The following is a 23,327-nucleotide window of genomic DNA, read 5'->3' on the forward strand; positions in this document are numbered from 1 at the left end:
TTAGGCCAATAGTCCACCACGCTATGCAGATTGGCAGACTGACAGAGAATTAAGAAAATTATCTGGTATGCCGGTTTTCTTCACCGTTTGAAACACGTGATATTTATTTTTTTTAAATGCACACAACTCAAAAATTGGAGGTGCATCTCTGGACCGGATTCGAACCCACACCCTCCGGGATTGGAGGTAGAGGTCATAATCCACTGGGCAATCACGTCACGGCTTCAACCAACCTCAGACTTGCTACTATAAAAATGCAGACTTTATGTTAGTCTCTTTGTTTGATATTGACAAATGACATTGACAATTGAGAAATTTTGGTTGGTTGTCTGTGAACCGACTTGTCAGTTGTCACTTACTTGATTCTTGTTTACACTTTTCAACGATTTTCATGTTTCATTTCTATTTCTATTTTAACATTATATGTATATATATCAGGACTATCAATAAACTTAACATTAAATATTAAGAAAAACTTTTTTTTATCACTTGATCATCTCAAATGCAAATTGCAATATTTAAAACAAACCAACACTTGGAGGTTAAGAATTGTAAATTAAAATTATAATTGTTAGTTGTGGACATAACATCGTGACTATGAAGACATATAAACGTAACAACGTGTTGAAAGTAGCGGCCCCGATCGAAGGCGTACTCGGCTTGTGTAGACTTTGCCTGGAGGAAGCCAAACACGGTGTCCCTATATTTGCTAACAAGAACGATATTTGCAGTACGATTTCTACTCAGATTATGATGTGTGTCGGCTATGAGGTAGGTACTACTTTATATACTAAGGTAGAATGGAAATCCACCAACTACTAATAACACTGAACACCTCACGAGGTTTTTATCTAAACATTATACTTTTTTTATGTTATGTTGGCTTGTGCTTGACTACAAACGTGACTGATGGGAAGCATGTCTAAGCAAGCAAGCAAGCAAGTCAAAGAAGATGGCAAGTCAGAGGTCTAAAGCCGCCTGCCTAGAAGATGCCTATGCCTTGCATTGAAGGTGCATAAATTGTACTTGTCAGGAAAAACAGGTGTCAAAAGGACATTCCACATCTTAGCAGTTCTAATTAGAAACAGGTTTCTGTACAATACAATACAGTAGAGAGACAAATGGCATTCTATGGATTCACAGAGCAGATTTCAGGTCCAGGATTTTGTGGCAGAGAGATAAACTCTGCAAAGCCTGGAAATTGTGACTGAGTGTGTGATTAAGGAGTTTCTTAATAACATGTTAACACTCCCTTCTCCAATAGGTTCATAGTTTCATAATGAGTCCTTGGAGTAGGAAATAAATCCTTTAATTTATTTCTTCAGCATACATAAGGGTAGTGATTCCCCAGACAAACTTACTAATATTTTCCAGGATTAGATTTTGATTGATTTCATTTGATGAGAGAGAAGTAAATTTTGTTTAGCTAACATCAAATTGAATGCTAATTGCTAACCTGTCTTTGAATAAAAAGAAATTACATGTCTGTCTACCAAATAATTCCAATCTTATCATGTCATGTAAAATCAGTGGTCACTTTCAATTAAGTTTTTACTTTTATGGCTTGCTGTAATACCAACTGGGTACAATTTACTTTGCCAGTGCTGTGTTGTAAAGAAGACACACTTTAACAGGTTAATCTGTGTAAGGTGGGAATCAAGAATTGATGATTAAATGTCCAACTTAATTTTGACACTATAATAGCAGATGTTTTTAGCCGTGAGACACAATACAAAGTAGGATTATTAATTTATATCACTTATAAGACACTTTCATGTGATTTTTAATAATTTTCAGGTCACACCAGAAGACTGCCTGCCAAATGTGATATGCATAGAGTGTAACAAAAAATTGAATGATTATTACGAATTCAGAAAAAAATGTAACAGAACATACCACAGACTTAAAGCTCATTTGTTTGCCCTTCAAGCAAGAATTGCAGATGAACTTAACGAAAAAGTTGAACAGGAAAATACACATTTAATAGACAACACAGTTTGTCCAGTCAATCCTCTCTGTGCAGTCAGTGAGACAACCAGTCAGTCAGTTGATCAACCTTTATTGTCATTATTCAGTCAATCGTTAATATCATCAAAGGACAAACTTGTATTGGCACTTGATGCAATTTGTAATTTACAATTTATACATTTAGAACCTGGACTGGAAAATGGTTTGGATATTAACATAATAAACAGCAATAAATTGGCAAATGAAGCTGTTTTAAACAAAGGTGTTGAGGTTTGCATTGGATTTAGTTTAGCTTTGAAATTGAAACTATTAACTGCAATAATCCACACACATCTGTGTACTATTTTTTCCGTGTTTTACTCTTTCTAGTAATTGTGCAGTGAAGATAAATAAATAACAAGTCAAAAACTAACATTTTCTTACTAAAAAAACTTTATTTTTTTTAGTATATTAGTAATGCACATTTATGTTTTTAATTAAATAAAAAGTCTTGTCTGTGTGTGTGAAAAATATCTAAGAATGTTTGTTCAGAGATTTTTTTCGTTTTTCTTCATGGAATGCCACTGAACAATTTTCAAATGGCCGTTTAATTGTAATTTAATACTGTTGCTATCATTATTACAGGATAATTCACAGGAGCTTATAACCCAACCCACAGATGTGACAGTGTGTCCTGACGTCACTGAGTTCCTCACTTCAATTCTTGTAGAGATGGACGTGCTGAAGAATTTGCCTGACGGTGGGCCAGGGATTGGGTCAGGAGATTGTAGAACTATACTGATAGAGACAGGTGACAGTGAACTGATCACTTTGGAAGTTCAAGTAGAAGAGGTGATTTTAAAGTTTTTTATAATAAAAACTCGTAACAAGTAATTTTTTCAAAAGTTAAGTCACATTTGTTTGTACTATCCCACTTTAGTTTGTTTTACATTTTTAGCAAAAGAACACTAACCCAATACCTATATTATTTTGTTTTTAATTAAACATTTGAGAACTTAATAAAATAATATTTTTTAAACTTAAATTTAGGAAGAACAAAATGAAACAACAAAGAAAATAAGGAAAACTACTGAAAAAGTAAGAAATCATGGCACAAAACCACAAAATGAGGTGTAAGTTTTGATGTATTTGAATATCCTGATAAATTAACAGAATAATATAAATAGTTTGTACTATAATCATTTTTCAATTTAAGTATATTTATCTAAAAATATAAATCGGCTATTTTACATGTAATAGTATTTTAAAAAATTGTTTATAGACAATTAATAATTAAATATTGAATTGTGGGCGACTGCTAAATGACTATAATTGGTTAGTCCAGTAATACAGTCCGACGCCAACTTCATGACTTCTCGGAAATTCTTCATTCATGCACGATGTTCACAAACTTCATATAGTTTGCATCATACTGTACATTTTGTCAAAGAATTTAATTACAGAATTTAATTTACAGTTGTTATGTCGGAAAATTTGGCCTAGAAATGCAAATGAAACGAGAAAGCTGAATTTTGGATATCACTTGGGGGAACCTAAAAACTTTAAAAGACTTAATAAAAGTATGTATGTTCTTGAATAAAAATACATTTTTATCACTGTTCTAGGGCAAAATGTTTACCAAACAAGAAAACAAACAAACAATAAGTTTTAGAAAATATCCTATAACTCAGGCTGTATGGTCTACAATCTTAGCTTTTCCCTGTTGTGAACAAGTTTAAAAAAAAAATTATTAAAGTAGAATTATCAAGAAATTAAATAAATTGCTGGGTGGTTAGGATAGGCTTGGGATGGGCATTCCCCTTTTTGTATCTCAATGGAGAACAGAGTTATTATAAAAAAAACTGAAAGTAACCCTTTTTCAAGATGGCGAAAAATGCACATAGGAAATCTTGGTTGAGAATTTGAAGTTAAGCTTATCTAAGCTCCGCCACATCATATCCAAAATTCAGCTTTCTCAGTTAACTTGCATTTCCAAATGTATATAATAACTGGACTATTAAAGTGTGCTGTCTGTATGCGTAGGCGGCCGTCATGTTCGGTGTGCAAGAGACAGTTCGCGTCACAGGCCGTGCTGGCGCGCCACTCGCGCGTGCACACGGGGGAGCGGCCCTTCGGCTGTGCGCAGTGCGGCCGGCGCTTCGCCCAGCGCGAGGTGCTCCGGCGGCACGAGCTGGTGCACATCGGTCAGTGTCTCAGTCACACGTCCTGCTGGCGCGCCACTCGCGCGTGCACACGGGGGAGCGGCCCTTCGGCTGTGCGCAGTGCGGCCGGCGCTTCGCCCAGCGCGAGGTGCTCCGGCGGCACGAGCTGGTGCACATCGGTCAGTGTCTCAGTCACACGTCCTGCTGGCGCGCCACTCGCGCGTGCACACGGGGGAGCGGCCCTTCGGCTGTGCGCAGTGCGGCCGGCGCTTCGCCCAGCGCGAGGTGCTCCGGCGGCACGAGCTGGTGCACATCGGTCAGTGTCTCAGTCACACGTCCTGCTGGCGCGCCACTCGCGCGTGCACACGGGGGAGCGGCCCTTCGGCTGTGCGCAGTGCGGCCGGCGCTTCGCCCAGCGCGAGGTGCTCCGGCGGCACGAGCTGGTGCACATCGGTCAGTGTCTCAGTCACACGACACGCGCCATGTGGCAGCTTTTTGTCCCTGTGTGTGTTTGGTTGAATACGTCCTTGACATAAATGAGTAGGTACAGGACAAGTGTGAAGTTCGTCACAAATAATGTTTTTTAAGTTGGGGCTTCATAATTTCACACACACTATACGTGTTTTCATTTCTAAGTGCAAAATCTGGATGTGTGCTCCATAAAATGAAAAAAAAGAAATCCAAAGTAGAAACTTAGTGACGTAAACAAATTTGGTCCTTCGAGCCGGATAAAATAGAATTGTTGGGAATTGACTGTAGATCCACGCGCGCAACTCGAACTTTAAAATAAAACTGTAATGAAACATGGTATCAACAGACGTGCGTCCGTTCGCGTGCGCGCTGTGCCCCAAGAGCTTCACGCAGCGCGCCGCGCTGGCGGCGCACGCGCGGCGGCACGAGGCGCCGGACGCGCCGCGCGAGCTGCACCGCTGCGCCGCCTGCCCCAAGGTGTTCCTGCACGCCTCAGGTGAGCCCACTTGTATCTATAGGGTATTGACACTTTTTTAAAGGGTCTTAAGTTGTTGTCTAGATATTTCGTTGGTCGCATGCTGGGCCTGCTGACAATATTATGGATGTGTCTTTCACGGCAAGACGGAGCGACGAATTGACGTGATTTTTCAAGTAGAGATAGTTGAAAGGATAGAGAGTGATTGGCTACTTTGTCTCTTCTAACCCCCCACTTCCCTAAAATGGGGGGTGGAAACTCAGTTTTTCACAAATTACGCGGGAACCATGGATTTTTTCCGGGATGAAAAGTAGTTTATGTGTTAATTCAAAGTAAAATCTATTTCCATTCCAAATTTCAGCCAAATCGCTTCAGTAGCCGCAGCGTAAAAGAGGAACAAACATACTTACACACATTCACACTTAGGTATAGACAAACTTTCGCCTTCATAATATTAGTGTGATGAAAGTTAAGGATTTCTTAAAAAACTTAATTTAAATATCAATTCTTTTTTCAAATTTTTCAATCGCCAAAAACTCTGTCGTCCATTTTGTGACGTCACTAACACACTTGATGTACTAAACGCGAAGCTATTTTTGTTAACTATAGTCTGTTTTTTAATTCCGTAGGATTCTGACATTTCTATTTTCGGTTCCATTTGTTCTGCTGTTTGTTTCATCAAACCAAATCAAAATCATTCTTAACATAAAATTTGATTTTACCTAAATTTATTACAGAATTATTTATTACTATAAATAAGCAAAATCTTAATAATCCACACTTTGAAGTATAATAACAATAATTTATTTTGCTGTTTTAGGAAAATATAAACATCTGTTTATAAACACAAACAAGTGATTATAGATTATTGAAAACTTTTTTTTCAGTCTAGTAGAACAATAATGATAATTTGGGTGGTGGGAGGCTTCGGCCGTGGCTAGTTATCACCCTACCGACAAAGACGTACCGCCAAGCGATTTAGCGTTCCGGTACGATGTCGTGTAGAAACCGAAAGGGGGGGGGGGGGGGGCCGCTTCCATCTTAGATTGCATCGTCATCGTCAGATTGTAGTCAAGGGCTCAAACTTTTAAAGAATAAAAAAAAAAGAGGCTGATGACATACGCGTTCCCCAGGTCTGAGCCGGCACGCCGCGTCGCACCGCGGGCGCCAGTACCTGTGCGCGGCGTGCCCGCGCCGCTTCAGCGACGACAGCTCGCTGCTGCGCCACCTGCGCGCCAAGCACGGCACGCCGCCGCTACTTCCCCGGGTCTGAGCCGGCACGCCGCGTCGCACCGCGGGCGCCAGTACCTGTGCGCGGCGTGCCCGCGCCGCTTCAGCGACGACAGCTCGCTGCTGCGCCACCTGCGCGCCAAGCACGGCACGCCGCCGCTACTTCCCTGGGTCTGAGTCTGAAGTCAGTCTGAGGGAGAACACACCAAATAGTGTTCACCGCGCTCTGTCAATCCGTTCGGACAACAAACTCAAATGCGTTCCATGCCATTTGACGGCCTCCGTGGCGCAGTGGACTTACAAGACGGAGGTCCTAGGTTCGATCCCCGGCTGAGCTGAGTGAGGTTTTCTTAATTTGTCCAGGTCTGGCTGGTGGGAGGCTTCGGCCGTGGCTAGTTACCACCCTACCGACAAAGACGTACCGCCAAGCGATTTAGCGTTCCGGTACGAAGTCGAGTAGAAACCGAAAGGAGTGTGGATTTTCATCCTCGTCCTAATAAGTTAGCCCGCTTCCATCTTAGACTGCATCATCACTTACCATCAGGTGAGATTGTAGTCAAGGGCTAACATGTACAGAATAAAAAAAAAATGCCATCCAGAGATTTTAGGGTCCAAATTTCATTGAACATGCCAAGAGCTGGGGAGTTCGAGTCGGGATGGTAGAAAGGGTTGAATGGGCTGACCTTGATGAGGGACGGAATGGAGCTGGCTTGGACTTACCTTGTTGGTCAAGAAGCGCTGGTAACGCCATTTGCAAATCGTTGATAATGAAGATGGTTGCTTTTGTCGGGCTGACACTGTTTATTGGAATTAATTGCACTGAACTACGATTATACGGTGAATTATTGAGAGTCTAGGTATCAAATCATGACTCTTGACCTCAGACCAATTATAAAAGGACCTGTGTCACACTCGTAGTCACGAACAAAATTGTCTGTCATTTTCTGAAGAAAACGAGCTTAGATTTGGTATATGTCTTATACTAAAATAGAAGTTTTTGCCCGTTTCTTAAACAATTCAACTACACAAAAAGGTATTTTTACGGAGCTCTTTTTTTTAGCGGATTACAACTATTTAACATCGATTCTATAGACAGTTTTTATAATCGCATTAGATCGTTGATCATATACTTTGACAGAAAAGTAACGTCTAGCGAGGCAGGTCCTATACAATAATTGGTCTGAGCTCTTGACCTTCCTTAATCTTTGCACGTCTAGTTCCGCCGTAGATACGTTATTCGTATTGGTGTAAACTAGACTATTTGCAGGTCAAGTGCGTCACTTAGCTCAAACATTGTGATGTGTTCTGTTGATGACCATAGAACTTGTTTGTTGTGCATTAATATAGGTACATGTTGAAAATATACTATTTATTCACTGAACATTTTGTTTAATTTATTTTATATCCTGATCAGACATATGAAAACCTTGTTCATGATTCATTTAATTTTTTACAACAACAAAAAGAGTTTTTAATATAAAAACTTAAGTCTTAACCAGAAATTAGTTTAAAATGGTGAATTTTTCACATAAATAAAACACAATTGTATACTTAAACATTTTATTGGAAAAAATTTTCATCCTAGATTGAAAGGCAACATGGTACTGTATATTTTATATTATGTTGACATGAAACGTTCAGTGACGCTGACACTCTGGGGCCTGACGCGGCGTAGTCTGACGTGACCCGACAGTCGTGTGACGACCGTCATACCGTGACGAATAAAACACATTTTTTCATGACTTACCTAATAATATTATTAAAACATTTAAATGTGATGAGAATAAATTTTACAATTATTATGACGCTTATTGTCATAATTACATAATGAAATATCAGGTCAGCTATGTAGGTACATTATGTATGCTTCTGTACATATGAAGCTTTTGTGTTTATAATAGCGTCTATTTTTTAACTGACTTCAAAAAAAAAGGAGGAGGTTATCAATTCGTCGGAATCTTTTTTTTTTTTAACTTGTTCATTTAGCCCCTTTCACATATTTCTGTTATTAGAAAATTTGATGCTATTACTGAACTTACAATTATTTTGCTTCACGCTGTAACTCCATGGGATATACGATTTGCTAGTTAAATTTTTAATGATAACCTATGCGTAATCGATATTTAAAAATTTTCGAAATAAAATTGGTTTCTAATACTTTTTTATGCTTTTATCTAATGCGTTGTTATCAAATTTTATTTGTTTAACGCCGCGCGGCCCCACATCAAACGGCGAAAGATATGCGACGGATGGCACTTATTGTTAACAAAACACGTACAAACCATTTGAAAGTATAATAATTACTTTTCCACAAGATTTATTCTCAAAAAAACAAAAAAAAAATCAATAACCAAGTACACCCCACCGCATTGTAATACACTTACATGGAATGCCTTTAATACACTTAAAAATAACATTATACACATCCTATATGCATACAAAGAGATGATAATAATATATGATAACTCAGAATTTTGTTCAGATAGTGTGACGCTCGTCATAATCGCGCAGTGTCAGAATTGACGTGCCGGTACTAATAAAAGCCTTTGATAATGACCAAACAGACAAGTGGACAACGTAAATAGATAAATTGTTGAAACAAAGGATATCTAATTTTCAGTTCGCGAAAATTAATTCCTTCGTAGTTGTCGGTTATTTTTAGCAGCCCGTTTTAGAATAAATATATTCAGGCATCTTGGTATAGGTATCTTGAAAAAAATAACATAGACAACAAAGAGTCAGTCGTTAAAGACATCCAGATATCAAGGAACAACTGTATATCTAGAACTTTCTGACTAGTCACGTCAAGTTATTAAATCTTTGTTTTAGTAGTGTCTACAGAGCGCAATACGTCACACTCATAGACACAGCAGAGTATGAATGTATTGAGGATCCAGATAAAAAATTGACAAATTGAAAGACACCAGCTACGGTACTAGCACTGCACGGTGTTTGGGAGAGCGTTAACAGTTTATGAATGAATGTGTTGAAAGCCACGACATCGAGCGGCGACTGGCAGCAAATCAATTATACACACTACATAACGTTAATATCATAGTCATAACATAACATGGATATCGAGCTAGAACCAGAACGACGGGCGTAAAGGTCCGTTCACATTGACGCAGAGCGAAGGGTCATATGTTTTTTTACACGTTACAATATAGTAACTTTATCTCAATCTATTAATTCGGGAATCTTTGATAGCAAATTCTTCCATTTTTGAGATATTTCCTCTAAAATTTTGTAATTTATTATAATCTGTTCAAAAACTCGAGTTAGGAGTGTACGTTTTAAGTAAAACAGATAAGATTTTTTATAGAGCAAAATAAGAAACACGAAATTTTTAATCACATTTTGAAAAAGAAGTTTATAAACTGGTGGTATTTATTATATCAATCCCGGCGTCAGCAAGCAGACCTTTAAGTTAATAAATGGATATAGAGTATACTTCGGTTCGACACTGCACCAATGTGAATGGAGCCTCATATTATGACACAACAAGGTAAGTGACGTCACGTCCGGTGTTGTGTCAGAAGTTCCCGCCCTGACAGTTCCACTTTTGAGCAAAACTAACAATTTATAACAATATTGATTTTATGTTTTTATTAAATTGTATATCATACTTTTTAATGAAATATTAATTACCAGAAATGACATAGAACCTTATCCTGTATCATGAACACTTTCCAAGATTTAATGACAAATTGTTCCCAGAATACAGTTTTTTGACCAGGGATGCACTAGTAAGGCAATCTAGAAATGATTTTTTTAATGTTTATTTTCTAGTGTAAACTACAAAATGTTCGCGATACAGGACATATTAACCTCACACATAGAACCGAAATAATCAACAGACGATTTAAGAATTTAAAAAAACTACCACAAATTAAAAAATAATAATAATAATAGTTTATAGTAAAACGAAGCACACCGCATTATATAGATTTATGACTCGCAGAATATACTCCCGATCGATATGGATTATACGCGGCAAAAGTCACGGTATACCTAAAAGTACAGTGCAGGTATTTTTTTTTATTGATAAAAAAATGTTTCTGACTTTATTAGAAAACGGTTTTTTTTAAATATTTGCATGGGTAAAATGAAAAAAACAAACATGGGCAATGTAATTTTATATTTGTATAAACGTAAATCTATACTAATATTATAAAGAGGTAAAGTTTGTAAGTTTGTAAGTTTGTCACATTTTTTAAATGGGGTAATCTTCGGAACTACTGGTCCGATTTTAAAAATTCTTTCACCAGTAGAATGCTACATTATCGGGGAGTGCTATAGGCTATATTTTATATTGCTATCATATATATTAGCCGAGTTGTCACAGTTTTAGTCATACAGGTCGGACTGAAAATCCTCTTAAACAGACTTATTCGCATGCGCTGCCTTAACTATTGTGTATAATTGAAATTAATGTATGGAGGCTTTATGTACCTTTAAAAGTTCTACAAAAAAGTCCGCGACACCATATATCTATCTTCTATATATTAGCAGATATAGTACCTTTTGTGTTTTAAAAATTATTAATTTTATATACTTAGGTTTACGTCATTATTTATACAACTAAACTTTAATCCTTATTAAAATAAATTATTTAATAATCACAAGGATATTATGAAGATAAAATTTGCCCTTTACAGTATGTTAATTACTTACATAGTTTCGGAGATAATACAAAATTTCTAAAAAACGCAGAAATTCCGCTATATGACGCCCGGCGCTTTCATTTACGTAGTTCCCGTTCCCGTGTGAATATGAGGATCAAACATAGCCTATGACACTCGCAAATAACGTAGCTTTCTATTGGTAAAACAATTTTCCAAATCGGTCCAGTAGATCCAGAGATTACCTCCTACAACCACACGAACTTTACCTCTTTATAATATTAGCATAGAAGTCTCTATTTCTCTTGGTCATACCACCACTCGCGAAGGACTGGACCGATCTTGCTAAGGGTAGGAGTAAGATAGAGAAGTTACAGGGTAGGGTAGGGTACGGGTAGGGAAGCGTAGGGGTAGTGTAGGGGTAGGGTAGGTTTAGGGCCGGGTTTAGGGTAGTGGTAGGGTAGGGGTAGAGGTAGGGTAGGTTTAGGGCCGGGTTTAGGGTATTGGTAGGGTAGGGGTAGAGGTAGGGTAGTGATAGGGTAGAGGTACGGGTAGGATAGGGAAGTGATAGGGTAGGGGTAGGATAGGCTTGAGATAGGGGTACGGGTGGGATAGGGGTAGGAAAGGGATAGGGTACGGGGAGGGTAGGGTAGGATGGGGGTAGGGTGTAGGTAAGGTAGGGGTAGGGTAGGAGTAGGTTTGTTGGGTAGGGTAAGGGTAGGGGGGGGTAGGAGTAAGGTAGGGTAGGGTAGGGGTATTGTAGATGTAGGGGTTGGGTAGGGTTGGGGTAGTGGTAGGGTAGGGTAGGGGTAGTAGTAAAGTTGACATCGAAATTTACGCGGACGAAGTCGCGGGCGTCCGCTAGTAATTCTATATTTTAGGTATACCGTCCCTTGTACAAAGTATACACAATAGTTATAGAATAAAAATCCAAATCACTTACTTAATAATATTATATTTAATTAATTAATAATAATTAAACGAATCTGTGTGCCTTCAACATTTTGACAGACCCCGAGAGGTCCGATGTATATATTCGGTTATTGGCGCAGTTTAGCGAGCGTACAGTACGGTAACGTCTACACTTTGCGCAGGACTACCATCGTTGTGATGGATTTAAAACAATTTAAAGTACCTTCAACCCGCCTCCAAATTCGTTTTTTTACTATTTATAAGCAAATTTCCTGGTGCTGTGTTAAAATAATGTAGAAAATCCTAAAGATAAGTATTCCCATAATAATAACAATAACCTAGTGAGGAGTAATCAATTTTTTTTACAAAAGAGATAGTTTACCATAAAGCCGGCCTATAATTGGACGAGTGCTTCCGTTACAAAAACTGTACGATTGCTAAACTGCGATAATTATAGCACATTATACACTAAAATAAAATTACTATTAAGTAATAATAATAATAATAATCAATATTTACAATTATAGTTCCGAGTACTACGCCCGACGGATTCAATCCTTTTTGTAAAATGCAAGCACCGTTCTAATATGACCCTTCTTACTTCGATAACAAGGTTGACAATAAACACACACAGTCTACGTCCGTCCAACTTGTACGCAAACATTTCAAAACATCTAAAATTCAATTTTATAATTAAAATAAAGTAAGTAGTGCCAATTCCAAGACTTCAAAAATGTTGCGATTTAGTCTCATATACTCAAGAGGCATAATTATCCGCCCACTTTAATATGACGCGAGTATATTAAAGTGGGCGGATAATTGTGCCTCTGAGTATATATAGAACATACTCTAAAAATACTCTAGGCCTTGAACTATAAGTATACCACATCATATAAATAAAAAAAAATATTAATTCTTAAATCAAGTTGATAACCAAGGATGTAATCACAATTGGGTTCAAAAAAATGGGGAATTATTATTAATAATATAAAACTATTATTTATCATACAAATTGGATGGACACAGAGTATCGATATCGGCTGGACGGTGTACGAGAAAATATAAGAACATCGATAACTATCGCTACACTATCACCCCACTGACACAGCGGCCTAACTCTCGGTTTTTAACTTTTGCAATTTATTCGCGGTTTCAGACAAACCAAGAAAATATTTTGTGATCGCTTTATTTGGCACTAATCTATGTACGCACCCTTCAGTTATAGTGACCTAACGCAAAACATTCTAGTATTCATTAAATTATTATTATTAGTCAAATACAATTCGATTTGACTCAAAAAGTACTATTGATGAAGAAATTCTCAATGAAAAATTTTATATTGATATGTCACAAATTACTTGTTACAGTTTTAAGATCAGAATCTGACTCTTTTTTTTATTCTTTAAATGATATTTATTTGTTTTAGATCACTACTGACACAGTGGGCGAGGTTAGGCCCTGTGAAATCGTCTACAATTATTGCCTTTACCGTTAAAGACTGTAATTGTACAGAAATCGATTCAATATACCGTCGACGACCTCAGAGGCCCCGTGCTACATTCGAGAGACGACATTTATATAAAAACCCACATATTTATATAAAAAACAAAACATTCGCTACTTCAATTATTACAAAAGTAATGGGGATGATGACTAGGTTTGAATATATTGATTTTTATGATACATTCGGGTAAATAGGGTCAATATTAACTAATTTATACATAAAAAGCAAAGATTGTCTGGATATTTGCAAAATAAATGAGATTATAAAATTTCAAAAACTATTAAATTTTTTTTTATCGTAATTAGATGAAAATTTATACAGTTTTAGCTTCCTTACATTAAATGTGACATTTTTTAATATATGAACTATAAAGATAAACGCACAAATAACAAAGATATTAGTAATTTTGTTTGAACGCGCATACAAATCTAACGATCATTACATTGCCTATGACGTCATTTTTTCGAGCCATTTTGTATAGGGCGTTTTTCAGGGATCCGCGGCAGCGCCGCAAATCTGACCCTTTAAATCCCTGTATCTCCGAAAGTAATGATCGCAGATACCCTGTTCCTTTTACAAAATTGCTTTACTATTAGTATACTCTTAATTTATATACAATTTAAAAAACTGTCATCATCCCTATTGCACTATCTTTATTGATACTTTCTAGGTAAAATAGTTCTTCAGCGATACATCGAATAACTAGAAAAAAACATTATATTACTTAGGCCACTTTGATTAGAATATTTAATGGAATGGCAATACAAGTATGCCAAATTGTTGAAGTTTTATAAAAGTGCAAAACTACTCTGAAGTTTTAAGAATGTTTGATTTTTTTACAAATATGAAGCTATGCCACATTTACTTGATACAATATATAAAAAATATATCATTTATAATGCCAATACAAGAATACATTATCAATACCAATTTTATACTTACAAATACGTACGAGTATAAAGTGTCTTAAGTTTGACATTGCGAATAACGGCCAAGGTATGGTCCACGAGATTATGATGGTATAAAAATGTTTAACATTATTGAGTCGATTAAATATATTGAGATAATATAATGGTTACCATAAACATTCTGTATAACTTAAAAATTAAGAGGAGCAGCAAAACAATAAAAAATTAAATGAAAGCATGTTTTGTATAGTAAGTTTACATTAGCCGTTATCCAAGCCAAACAATGACGAAATGTTGACAAAAAAATACTATAATACTTATTTACATCCAATTCCCGCGGTTGACTAAAAATTTTTTCACAGCAAAGTTACATACATTCATATGAAATACTACAAATTTTTGATTGCGTAATAACTGTCTTTTCATCTCACTAGCTCGGAAAGACTTTCTTTGTATCTTGAAATGAAAATGCAAAAGTCTACTTTTGACAAAAATTTTTTATTACATAGAGACATAATTCATCTCCACACTTTTAGTTGCCTTCAGCAAATTTGAATCCTTTGCTACGCTGGGGATTCTTTTTTGAACTACTACCTTCGGATTTTAGAATCCTTCGCTGCACTCTATAATATACGCAGCAAAGAAACATAAAAAATATTATTCTTTGTTTTTTAAATGAAGGATACACATATAAGAAAAAAATGTTAGTCAAACGCGGAGTCCCACCGTTGTGACACTGCGTATCGTTGGCGTCGGTCGGCGTCGGTGTGATGGATCGTCTGGAGCACGCGCCCACGAGGCCGGGCGCGCCAGCCTCGTCCCCGGCGGTGTAGTCGCATGTGCGCGGTCGCAGTATTACCTGCCGACAACACTGCGTGTTAACCCATTCAATATGGCGACTAAAATCTATTACTAGCCTACGCCTGCGACTTCACCGAAGTCTGAGGCGCGTTATGATACGAGTACCTCGCAGAGCTACCGTACATTCCAGTCAGCTCACTAATATGAGCCAGCATATATGCGCGTGTAGTTATTTGAGCATTACTTCATACCGGAGGTGTGATATATTCCAAGATATTCCCAAAACTAAAAAACGGGTCACAACGTGGACACAGCCGAATATGCAGGTGATACAATACCAAAAAATAAGTTTAATCCACAGCGAAAGCCGAGCGAAGTCATGGCTGGAGTACACTCACATACTCTGGTAAAATTCCTGGCCGAATGGCAGATATGCGCGCGGCCGGAGGCTGCACTTAATATCGCACCTTTAGAATCAAAGAACGATCATGCGAAGTCAAAAGTTACGCGCGTATATATTTATGTAATGGCCAGCCGAAGCCGCTTTGTCACTCTACAACATGGGCGGAGTAGTTACCTGATATCTACATGTTCTCGAACTGGTCGACGCGGCGCTTGGTGTTGCCCTTGCGGATCTCGCGCAGCGTCTTGTACTTGTCGCGGCCCTGGCGCACGTTCTCGCGGTGGATCTTGTCCATCGCCGTCTCCTTCGTCTCGTCGCGCGACTGCGCCAGGTCTTGCTTCAGCGCCTGCGAACAGGTTGATAAAATTGTCTTTAAAACTGTTGAAAAATTCAATAAAATAGATCCGATGCATCATTTCTGAATTTCGTCGTTATGACTGACGAACGTATTGTATGCCACAACTGCTTAGCGACGAAGCACGACGGACACAAAGTCAGTCGTAACAATGTAACAGAACAACAGGAACTTTGTCCGTTGTCACACGGGAGCTGACGCTTCCACTCGTTCGGCGCTCGTGTTGTTCTCTCTGAGTAGTCACATTTGAAAAGATCCTAAAATAGCAGAATCATCACATCATCATCATCCATTATGCATCCACTGCTGGTTTTAAACTGGTCTTTTAAGCAACGCCAGCCCGCTCTTTATTTTGCATCTTATCAATGCCAGCCATTACACTCAAGGTGACATTCATGAATCTTCGCTCCCACCCCTCAACTCCTCTCAACGCGCGCTGCAAGCGGCCGCGCGCACCGTCGCGTCGCAGTTTGGGTCATGCCGCGTTGCAAAAACCAGCTCTTGACTAAGGCCCCGCATGGGTTTGAAACTAGTCGGACGTTGTATCACGTGAGTTTTAACCGTGTTTCATGATAAACAAATGATCACCTTGAGCTGGTTGTGCAAGCGCTCGGAGCGCTCGGCGAGCGTGCGCCGCTCCTCCAGCGGGTCCACCAGGTCGTCGGGCCCGCGCGCCAGCTCGCCGCCGCCCGCCTCCGAGCCGCCCTCCGAGCCGCTGCCCTCCGCCGCGTCGCCGTCCGCGCCCGCGCCGCCCTCGTGCAGGTGGTGGTGCGTGGGCGTGGTGGCCGCCGCCAGCAGCGCCGCCGCCTCGTCCTGCTTCCTGCAACACCCATTGGTTCATTGACTTTACGAGTCTACATCAAGTTTGGCTTACCACCCTACCGGCAAAGATGTTCCGGTACGATGCCGAGTAGAAACCGAAAGGGGTGTGGATCATCCTCCTCCTAACAAGTTAGCCCGCTTCCATCTTAGACTGCATCATCACATATCATCAAATGAGATTGTAGTCAAGGGCTAACTTGTAAAGAATAAAAAAAAAGAAAGTTTGCCTGACTATCACATCTTCGTACACTTGCCGGCTCTTCTCAGCAGAACCTGCCTTCAAAACCAATGGTAGTCAACCTTAGCGTTTCAAAAGTAATCGTAAAGTAAGCCTACTTAAAGTAATAAATTAATTTTTATTTGATTTGACTTTGAAGAGAGATGGTACCGAGTGGAGCTGATGATCAGCAATTATTCACTCAAAATTGCGAAATTCATTACCTCAGACTAGTAAATGAGTTTCAACACATTTTTTTTTAATGTTTCAATTGGGGAGTCCATAACTGCCAGTAGGCCTTCGATTCACGACAATTATAATACAATAAATAATTTCTCTTTTTTCTGTTGTTTTCTTTACAAGATTCTTAGACAAGCATTTTTAGGATTCAATGCTAAATCGAAAAAGATTATTTCCACATTGGAATTAATTGATAACATTCGTTAAGTAATGTAAAATATGTAAGTTTCAATCTAGTAGAACGATAATGAATAATACAATTTTAGAACAATAATGAACAATTTAAGACCCTTTTAAAAACTGTCAACTAGCCTATTTCTAAAGACTCTTGTAGTGTACTGACCTGCGCGCCTCTTCGACCTCCTCCTGCAGGCGCCTGGTCTCCGAGTCCTTGACCTCGACCTCCTGCTGTATGCGCGACACCTCCTCCTGCTTGGCGGCGATCTCGTCCTCGAGCTTCTGGCGCTCGGCCGCTTCCATGTTCTGTAACGAATACGTGTTGTTACGTTTTATTTCAGTCATCGACATAAAACGACACAAAACTTCAAGTGTTAGTCAGATACTAAATTATTCAGGTAAGACAAGTTAGTCATAGTTACGCCTCATTCTACGGGTGTAGTAACTTCTCTGTCTACAACCGTAATATCTATCTATGGTATGCTATTTGCCAGTGTTCCATAGTCTATGGATGTGCAGAAATGGAGGAAGGAATTCAGAGGATCACAGAGTCGGAAAGCCAGTTTAACAAAAAAAAATGCATCTATCTATCTAATCACTATGTTTATTTATCTACTTGATGATACACTATGAATTTATAATTTATCATCACATCAGCCGATGGACGTCCCGACTTCCAAACACCATAGTATATAATATTATAACATCACACTAATATTATAAAGGCGAAAGTTTGTGAGTAAGTATGTTTGTTCCTCTTTTACGCTGCAGCTACAGAAGCGATTTTGCTGAAATTTGAAATGGAAATAGATTTTACTCTGGATTAACACATAAGCTACTTTTCATCCCGGAAAAATCCATGGTTTCCGCGGGATATGTGAAAACATGAGTTATTTATATATTTATTTAGCATTCATGCACTTATGTACTAATAAATAAGATGTTGGTGATGATGAGTAGGTAACTAACACTATTTGGAGTGGATTAGGATCAAATGCGTCAAGGGACAGTACCTTGGTCTCCTCGAGGCGCTGCATCATGGCCTGCAGCTCGTTCTGGCGCTGCTCCAGCTCTTCCTTGGCGGCCTGCAGCTGGCGCAGCTGCTCCTCCAGCCGTCGGATCATCTCCTGGGCTTCCAGCAGATTCGCCTGGAATATACACGAGTAAATATATTAATATACTGTAGGAAATAGTAGTCTGAGATGGATGTGACGTCGCTCGATCTCGTGTTGGCTTGTGCCGACGCTAGGTGGCGCGACTTGTTTCCGTAAAGAGTAGAGAATTAGAGAGGGGTAGCCATCAGGCAACTTTCGATATACGGCGCTCGTCTTAGTCTTCAATATGCTCGTGGCGTTCGAACCGTCCACATTTCTTGTTGTGTAATTCTTTAAGGGTTACTTGAGATAGGCGGGGAGAGTGACTTGAGTGGAAAAGCTTATTAACTGTCAAGGTCTGTCTGTTAAACCTTAACCCTACATACAGCAATCACAAGTTCGTGACTCCACTCAAGGTCATTCTCTTTCATTCTAGGGTTAATTAAATGGTTTATGTTGTCTATTTGATGGGCATAGTATTGGAACGATAAATAACATGGTTGTACGATTTCAGAGATAAATCCGTAACTAGCCACAGCCACGGCCGAAACCTACCACTAAACGAAACTTTATTTAACTTTGAAAATATAAAATACTAAATTGAATTCATTCTAAGAATTTTTTGCATCCATTTCCATTATAATTTGGCCTTTTATAAGTCCACCATCTGTTTCAAGTAGGCTTAGTTTACCTACAAACACCTTTAAAACGTCAAGTTATGTTATGATATTATGGTGGTAAGTTACATTTAAAATTCAAAATTAAAGTTATGAGGGTCCCTAATGCACCTTGGTCCAAGAAGTGCCTACAATATACTCAGTCAGCGTTTCTTTTCGTGAACCAAACAAATTAGAATTAGCTAATGAGTAGTCATACCTGTGAGCGTTCCATCTCCTCCTGCATCTGCCTCAGCCGGTCCTCATACTCCTGTTGTTTCTTCTCCGCGCGCTCGCGAGCCGCGATCTCTAGCTGCAGCTTCTCTCTGTGATAGAAAAGTACTTGTTTTATTTCAATTAAAGATACACCGGTCAAATATAAGTGACATAGCAACGACATTGATAAGTAGAGGAAACAGCTCGAGCAGGTCCCAGGACTTGTGACGTTCGGTGTAGGTGTAGGTTTAAAGAATCCTTTCAGAATAACTTGGCGAACTCCTCCTTCATCTGCTGCACGTCGATGGTGTCGGGCCACTAGTGCGCCACTAGCACGTACCTCTGCGCCTGCTTGGCGAGCTTCTCCTCGCGCGCCTGCGCCTTCATCTGCTGCACGTCGATGGTGTCGGGCTTGCGGCGGCGCATGTACAGCTCGTGGTTGCCCATGCACAGCGCGAGGATGCGCTTGTTGACGCGCACGCGCGGCGCGAAGAACACGAAGTCCGGCGCCTTCTTGTCGATCGGCTTGATGATGAACTTGCGGTCGTTGAACGAGATGTTGCGGATCTCCGACCACGGGAAGCCGATCTTCGGCGTCAGTCTGTGAATGAACAAGAATCGATTCTACAACCTATTTCGATACTGATATAGACGAAAGGAGGAAATATAAAATGAACGGAACCTTCTGGTTTTGAAATACATATTCAACGGATCAAGTAATTTGTCAATGTTCAGCGAAATGCCTTTGTCCGTATCTGATCAAAACTTTGCAGAGCATACAAGAAATTCACAGATAATCCGGAATACATTGACCTATCCCGGGTCAGTGAAAGGCATAAATTTCATTTCTCTATTTCATACCTTCATTTTCGCTGATAATCGTGGAATGTTGTAATTGGTTGATTCATCGTGATACATCAGATATGATACATCGTCGCAGTGATAGCGGATAGTTCGTGAATGACATAATCAGTTCCGATAACGTCGCTTGTCGTAATTACGCGCCGCAAGGTCAACGAGATAACAGGATCTTGAGGACGAGCGTGATTGTTTGGAGCTAATTTTATACCTCTTGGTACAGACTACTTGGTACCTATCCGTAATTCATTTTAAACCTTCTACACAAGAGTACCTTTATATTATTATAACAAAAATGGTACATTCATTCATACTTCTAACTCCAAGGAACCGACTTTTAAATAAAGTCTCTCCACCAATTTCCTTTCTACATTAATATTATAAAAACCGGACAAGTGTGACCCTACACGCGCAGTATATGGATCCGTAGATTAATTCTTCCCCACTTTAACCCCCAAATGGCTTTTCTACAGCTCAACCGATTTTCATCAAACATGTCTAAGAACACTCGCACATAAACCTCAAAAAACAAACTAAATCGAAATCGCTTCATCAAAACTTATAACAACACCCCTTGGTCTTTTTGCGTCAGTTTTTCGTTTTTAAAGTTGGCTTTTAGCTTGTGGGTAAGAATAATACTATGCAAGTTGTTTAACGGTAAATTTTCATGAAACGAATTAACACTATCTCAGTCAGACACCACAATTATTATTAATTACAACAAACAAGTTCGTTTATCTCGCGCGTCGCCGCCGACCCATTGTCATATTATCGCGCTTTTTCACTCCGTTCCTTTGGCAACGGAAATTTCAATGATAAACGTTTTTATTTTATTTTTTTACGTTTTTGTTTTTTGTAAATAAACTTAATAGCCTGCATATTTTCAAAACTCACTTGTCATCTTTCTCATATATGTTGAGTCCCAGCGCATCGACACCGAGCCACAGCTCCGTGTTCTTCTTGTTGCGGATCTCAAAGTAGTTGACGCCGTACATCTCCAGGTCCTGCGCGATCTTCAGGTACTCCATCATGGCGTCCTCGCGCAGCATCCCGCGGTGCTCCTGCCACCAGTTCGTGATGCTCTGCTCCCACTCCTCGCGGGACATCTGGACAACAGAACCACATATAAGTCCCCTGCGACTTCGAATCCTCCGACTAAAATTAACCTTCAAAGATAGACACATGCTGTCAGAGACTCTTAAAAGGGAACAGATCAATTCCTCATACATGATTTTTATATAAATTTTTTGCAAGCGTTATTGCCACATTTTTCATTGATTCTCCACCCCCAATTAGTCGTAGAGTGATGTTATTCCTTCCTCGACATATTGGCTATCCAAAACAACCGTGTCACTCCTGCACTGCGTTCATTGCAAGCAGCATCGAGGCTCAGTAGTTTACCTTGTGCTGATCAGTGACTCGCTGCGGCAGCAGACGGTCGTTGGTGAGGAAGCCGGGCGCGTGCACGGCCGGGTTGTGGTCTCCATGGCGCGCCTGGACCGCGTACGACGCGAGCAGCACTGACGTCTCTGGCGGGCAGTAGATCTCGTCAGACAGTATGCCATTCTTCACCTGGAAGAGGAAATTAAAAGGATATCTTTAATTAATATGTAAAAATGGCTCAAAAACTTGATAACAAGCAAGTATTCGTAGTTGACGACGGCCTCCGTGGCGCAGTGGTATGCGCGGTGGATTTACAAAACGGAGGTCCTGGGTTCGATCCCCGGCTGGGCAGATTGAGATTTTCTTAATTTGTCCAGGTCTGGCTGGTGGGAGGCTTCGGCCGTGGCTAGTTACCACCCTACCGGCAAAGACGTACCGCCAAGCGATTTAGTGTTCCGGTACGATGCCGTGTAGAAACCAAAAGGGGTGTGGATTTTCATCCTCCTCCTAACAAGTTAGCCCGCTTCCATCTTAGACTGCATCATCACTTACCATCAGGTGAGATTGTAGGGGGCAACTTGTCAAGGGCTAACTTGTAAAGAATAAAAAAAAAAAAAAAAGTTGACATCTAAACGACCCGCATCAAACGCTTCGCTTCAACAATACCTATCCGAACGTCTAAAGTGTGGATATCTCATCGTCATCATCACCTCATTGCTTTCCTTTAGACACTATTATAGAAAACATTCTATTGGTGATCTGAGCTCCAAGTTCCCCTCTCTGAAGATGATGAATACAGAAAGTCGACTTCGTATCAACTATATCAATTAAGATACAATGTTCCCCTTATAATTTTCTAACGATTAGAACAGGCAATGTGAGGAGTTGAGTGTGTGTAATATGAGGACCGCATTCTGTTTACAGTTTTTAACTTAGAAAAGCATGCAGATTATGATTCTGGATGGTGACCAGGGTCTATTTAGTCTGTACATTGTTATCTGCTTATGTCACACTTTATAAAAAAAAAAAAAATTTATGGGGTGGATTTTCAGCACAGAAGATATCGCTTGATACAGGGGGTAGATCAAACATTTACTAACTTGCAAGTAGAAGAGTTTGAGCGTGATCTCCTGGATGATTTCGTCGGCCACGTCTTCGGGGTAGAATTTAGCGCGGAACTTGAACTGAAGTGGATTCTCCTTCTTGACGTCTTGTTGCATCACCTGCGAAGTTGAACACAATATTAAATACTAACCAATGCTACGCTTAAAAATGGATTGATTGGGATAGAACGAGTATGTATTAAGGGCACCAACTGTTACAAAGCTTATGACTAGTCTATATGCTTTGTACGAGAATGGGCAGAGTGTGCTATTGTATAGAGAAACAGATTACATTTTAAAGGTTTAGGGCAAGTTCCACCACCTTTTGATAGCTATCGAATGGTCTAACCATAAGTTTTGTCACTTTCTTAGTTTATGTCATTTGATAAAGACACAACTTGTGAATAAGCTATCAGACATTTATCAGAAGGTGGTAAAACCGGTCTTTAGTCGAACTATTATTGTATTGTAAGCTATTATTAAAATGGAAATTCAATTTAGAACAATTTGCTTTGATTTTCAGAACAGAAAGTACAAGGAATTCCTATTCTAATATTATAGGGCATTAACAGGGTATTTTGGCCTTTATCTTGCCAATTATAAAGCGTATTTTATATCAGTGATGTAAGCCTAAATAAAAAGTCGTGATAGTTAGCACTTGATTTACTTCTCACGACCGTATGGATCTTGCGTCACCGTTTAAATTAATACATGACGTGTAATGTAATACGCATAACTCTTAACATATTTGTGATGAGTGATGCCTGTGGT

The 23,327-nt window shown here is 39.3% G+C and overlaps 2 protein-coding genes across 4 annotated transcripts in view; one reads left to right on the forward strand and one right to left on the reverse strand.

The window, feature by feature from the left end:
- Nucleotides 1–330: 330 nt before the first annotated feature.
- Nucleotides 331–7,666, forward strand: LOC112054332 (zinc finger protein 394). 2 transcript variants are annotated; one of them, XM_052884522.1, is made up of 7 exons: nucleotides 336–771; nucleotides 1,798–2,238; nucleotides 2,593–2,799; nucleotides 2,998–3,080; nucleotides 3,991–4,562; nucleotides 4,927–5,076; nucleotides 6,189–6,467. In XM_052884522.1, exons 1-7 carry the CDS (start codon nucleotides 598–600, stop codon nucleotides 6,326–6,328), a joined length of 1,767 nt encoding a protein of 588 aa, XP_052740482.1. In that variant the 5' UTR covers nucleotides 336–597; the 3' UTR covers nucleotides 6,329–6,467. The 2 variants fall into 2 exon arrangements, with proteins under 2 accessions (XP_052740481.1, XP_052740482.1); XM_052884521.1 differs by lacking the exon at nucleotides 2,998–3,080 and having other exon boundaries at nucleotides 331–771; nucleotides 6,189–7,666.
- Nucleotides 7,667–11,842: 4,176 nt separating this feature from the next.
- Nucleotides 11,843–23,327, reverse strand: part of LOC112054334 (moesin/ezrin/radixin homolog 1) — a 56,771-nt gene continuing 45,286 nt past the window's right edge. For both annotated transcript variants that reach the window (XM_024094088.2, XM_024094087.2), the window contains 10 exons: nucleotides 22,554–22,676; nucleotides 21,472–21,642; nucleotides 20,965–21,176; nucleotides 19,553–19,813; nucleotides 19,217–19,322; nucleotides 18,260–18,394; nucleotides 17,413–17,552; nucleotides 16,379–16,610; nucleotides 15,610–15,781; nucleotides 11,843–15,090 (listed from right to left, as the gene is read on the reverse strand). In XM_024094088.2, the coding sequence (XP_023949856.1) occupies nucleotides 15,617–15,781; nucleotides 16,379–16,610; nucleotides 17,413–17,552; nucleotides 18,260–18,394; nucleotides 19,217–19,322; nucleotides 19,553–19,813; nucleotides 20,965–21,176; nucleotides 21,472–21,642; nucleotides 22,554–22,676 (1,545 nt within the window). In that variant the 3' untranslated portion in view covers nucleotides 11,843–15,090; nucleotides 15,610–15,616. The remainder of the gene's footprint in view (nucleotides 15,091–15,609; nucleotides 15,782–16,378; nucleotides 16,611–17,412; nucleotides 17,553–18,259; nucleotides 18,395–19,216; nucleotides 19,323–19,552; nucleotides 19,814–20,964; nucleotides 21,177–21,471; nucleotides 21,643–22,553; nucleotides 22,677–23,327) is intronic.

The sequence above is a fragment of the Bicyclus anynana genome, chromosome 12 (genome assembly GCF_947172395.1).
Source record: "Bicyclus anynana chromosome 12, ilBicAnyn1.1, whole genome shotgun sequence".
Classification (NCBI taxonomy): domain Eukaryota; kingdom Metazoa; phylum Arthropoda; class Insecta; order Lepidoptera; family Nymphalidae; genus Bicyclus; species Bicyclus anynana.

What these genes read in the sequence shown, in the direction of transcription:
- LOC112054332 (XM_052884521.1), top strand. Translation starts at nt 598, where the DNA reads ATGAAGACATATAAACGTAACAACGTGTTGAAAGTAGCGGCCCCGATC. An exon ending in TTTTAAACAAAGGTGTTGAG is followed by an intron (nt 2,239 to 2,592) that starts GTTTGCATTGGA and finishes TCATTATTACAG; the next exon opens with GATAATTCACAGGAGCTTAT. An exon ending in TGGAAGTTCAAGTAGAAGAG is followed by an intron (nt 2,800 to 3,990) that starts GTGATTTTAAAG and finishes CTGTATGCGTAG; the next exon opens with GCGGCCGTCATGTTCGGTGT.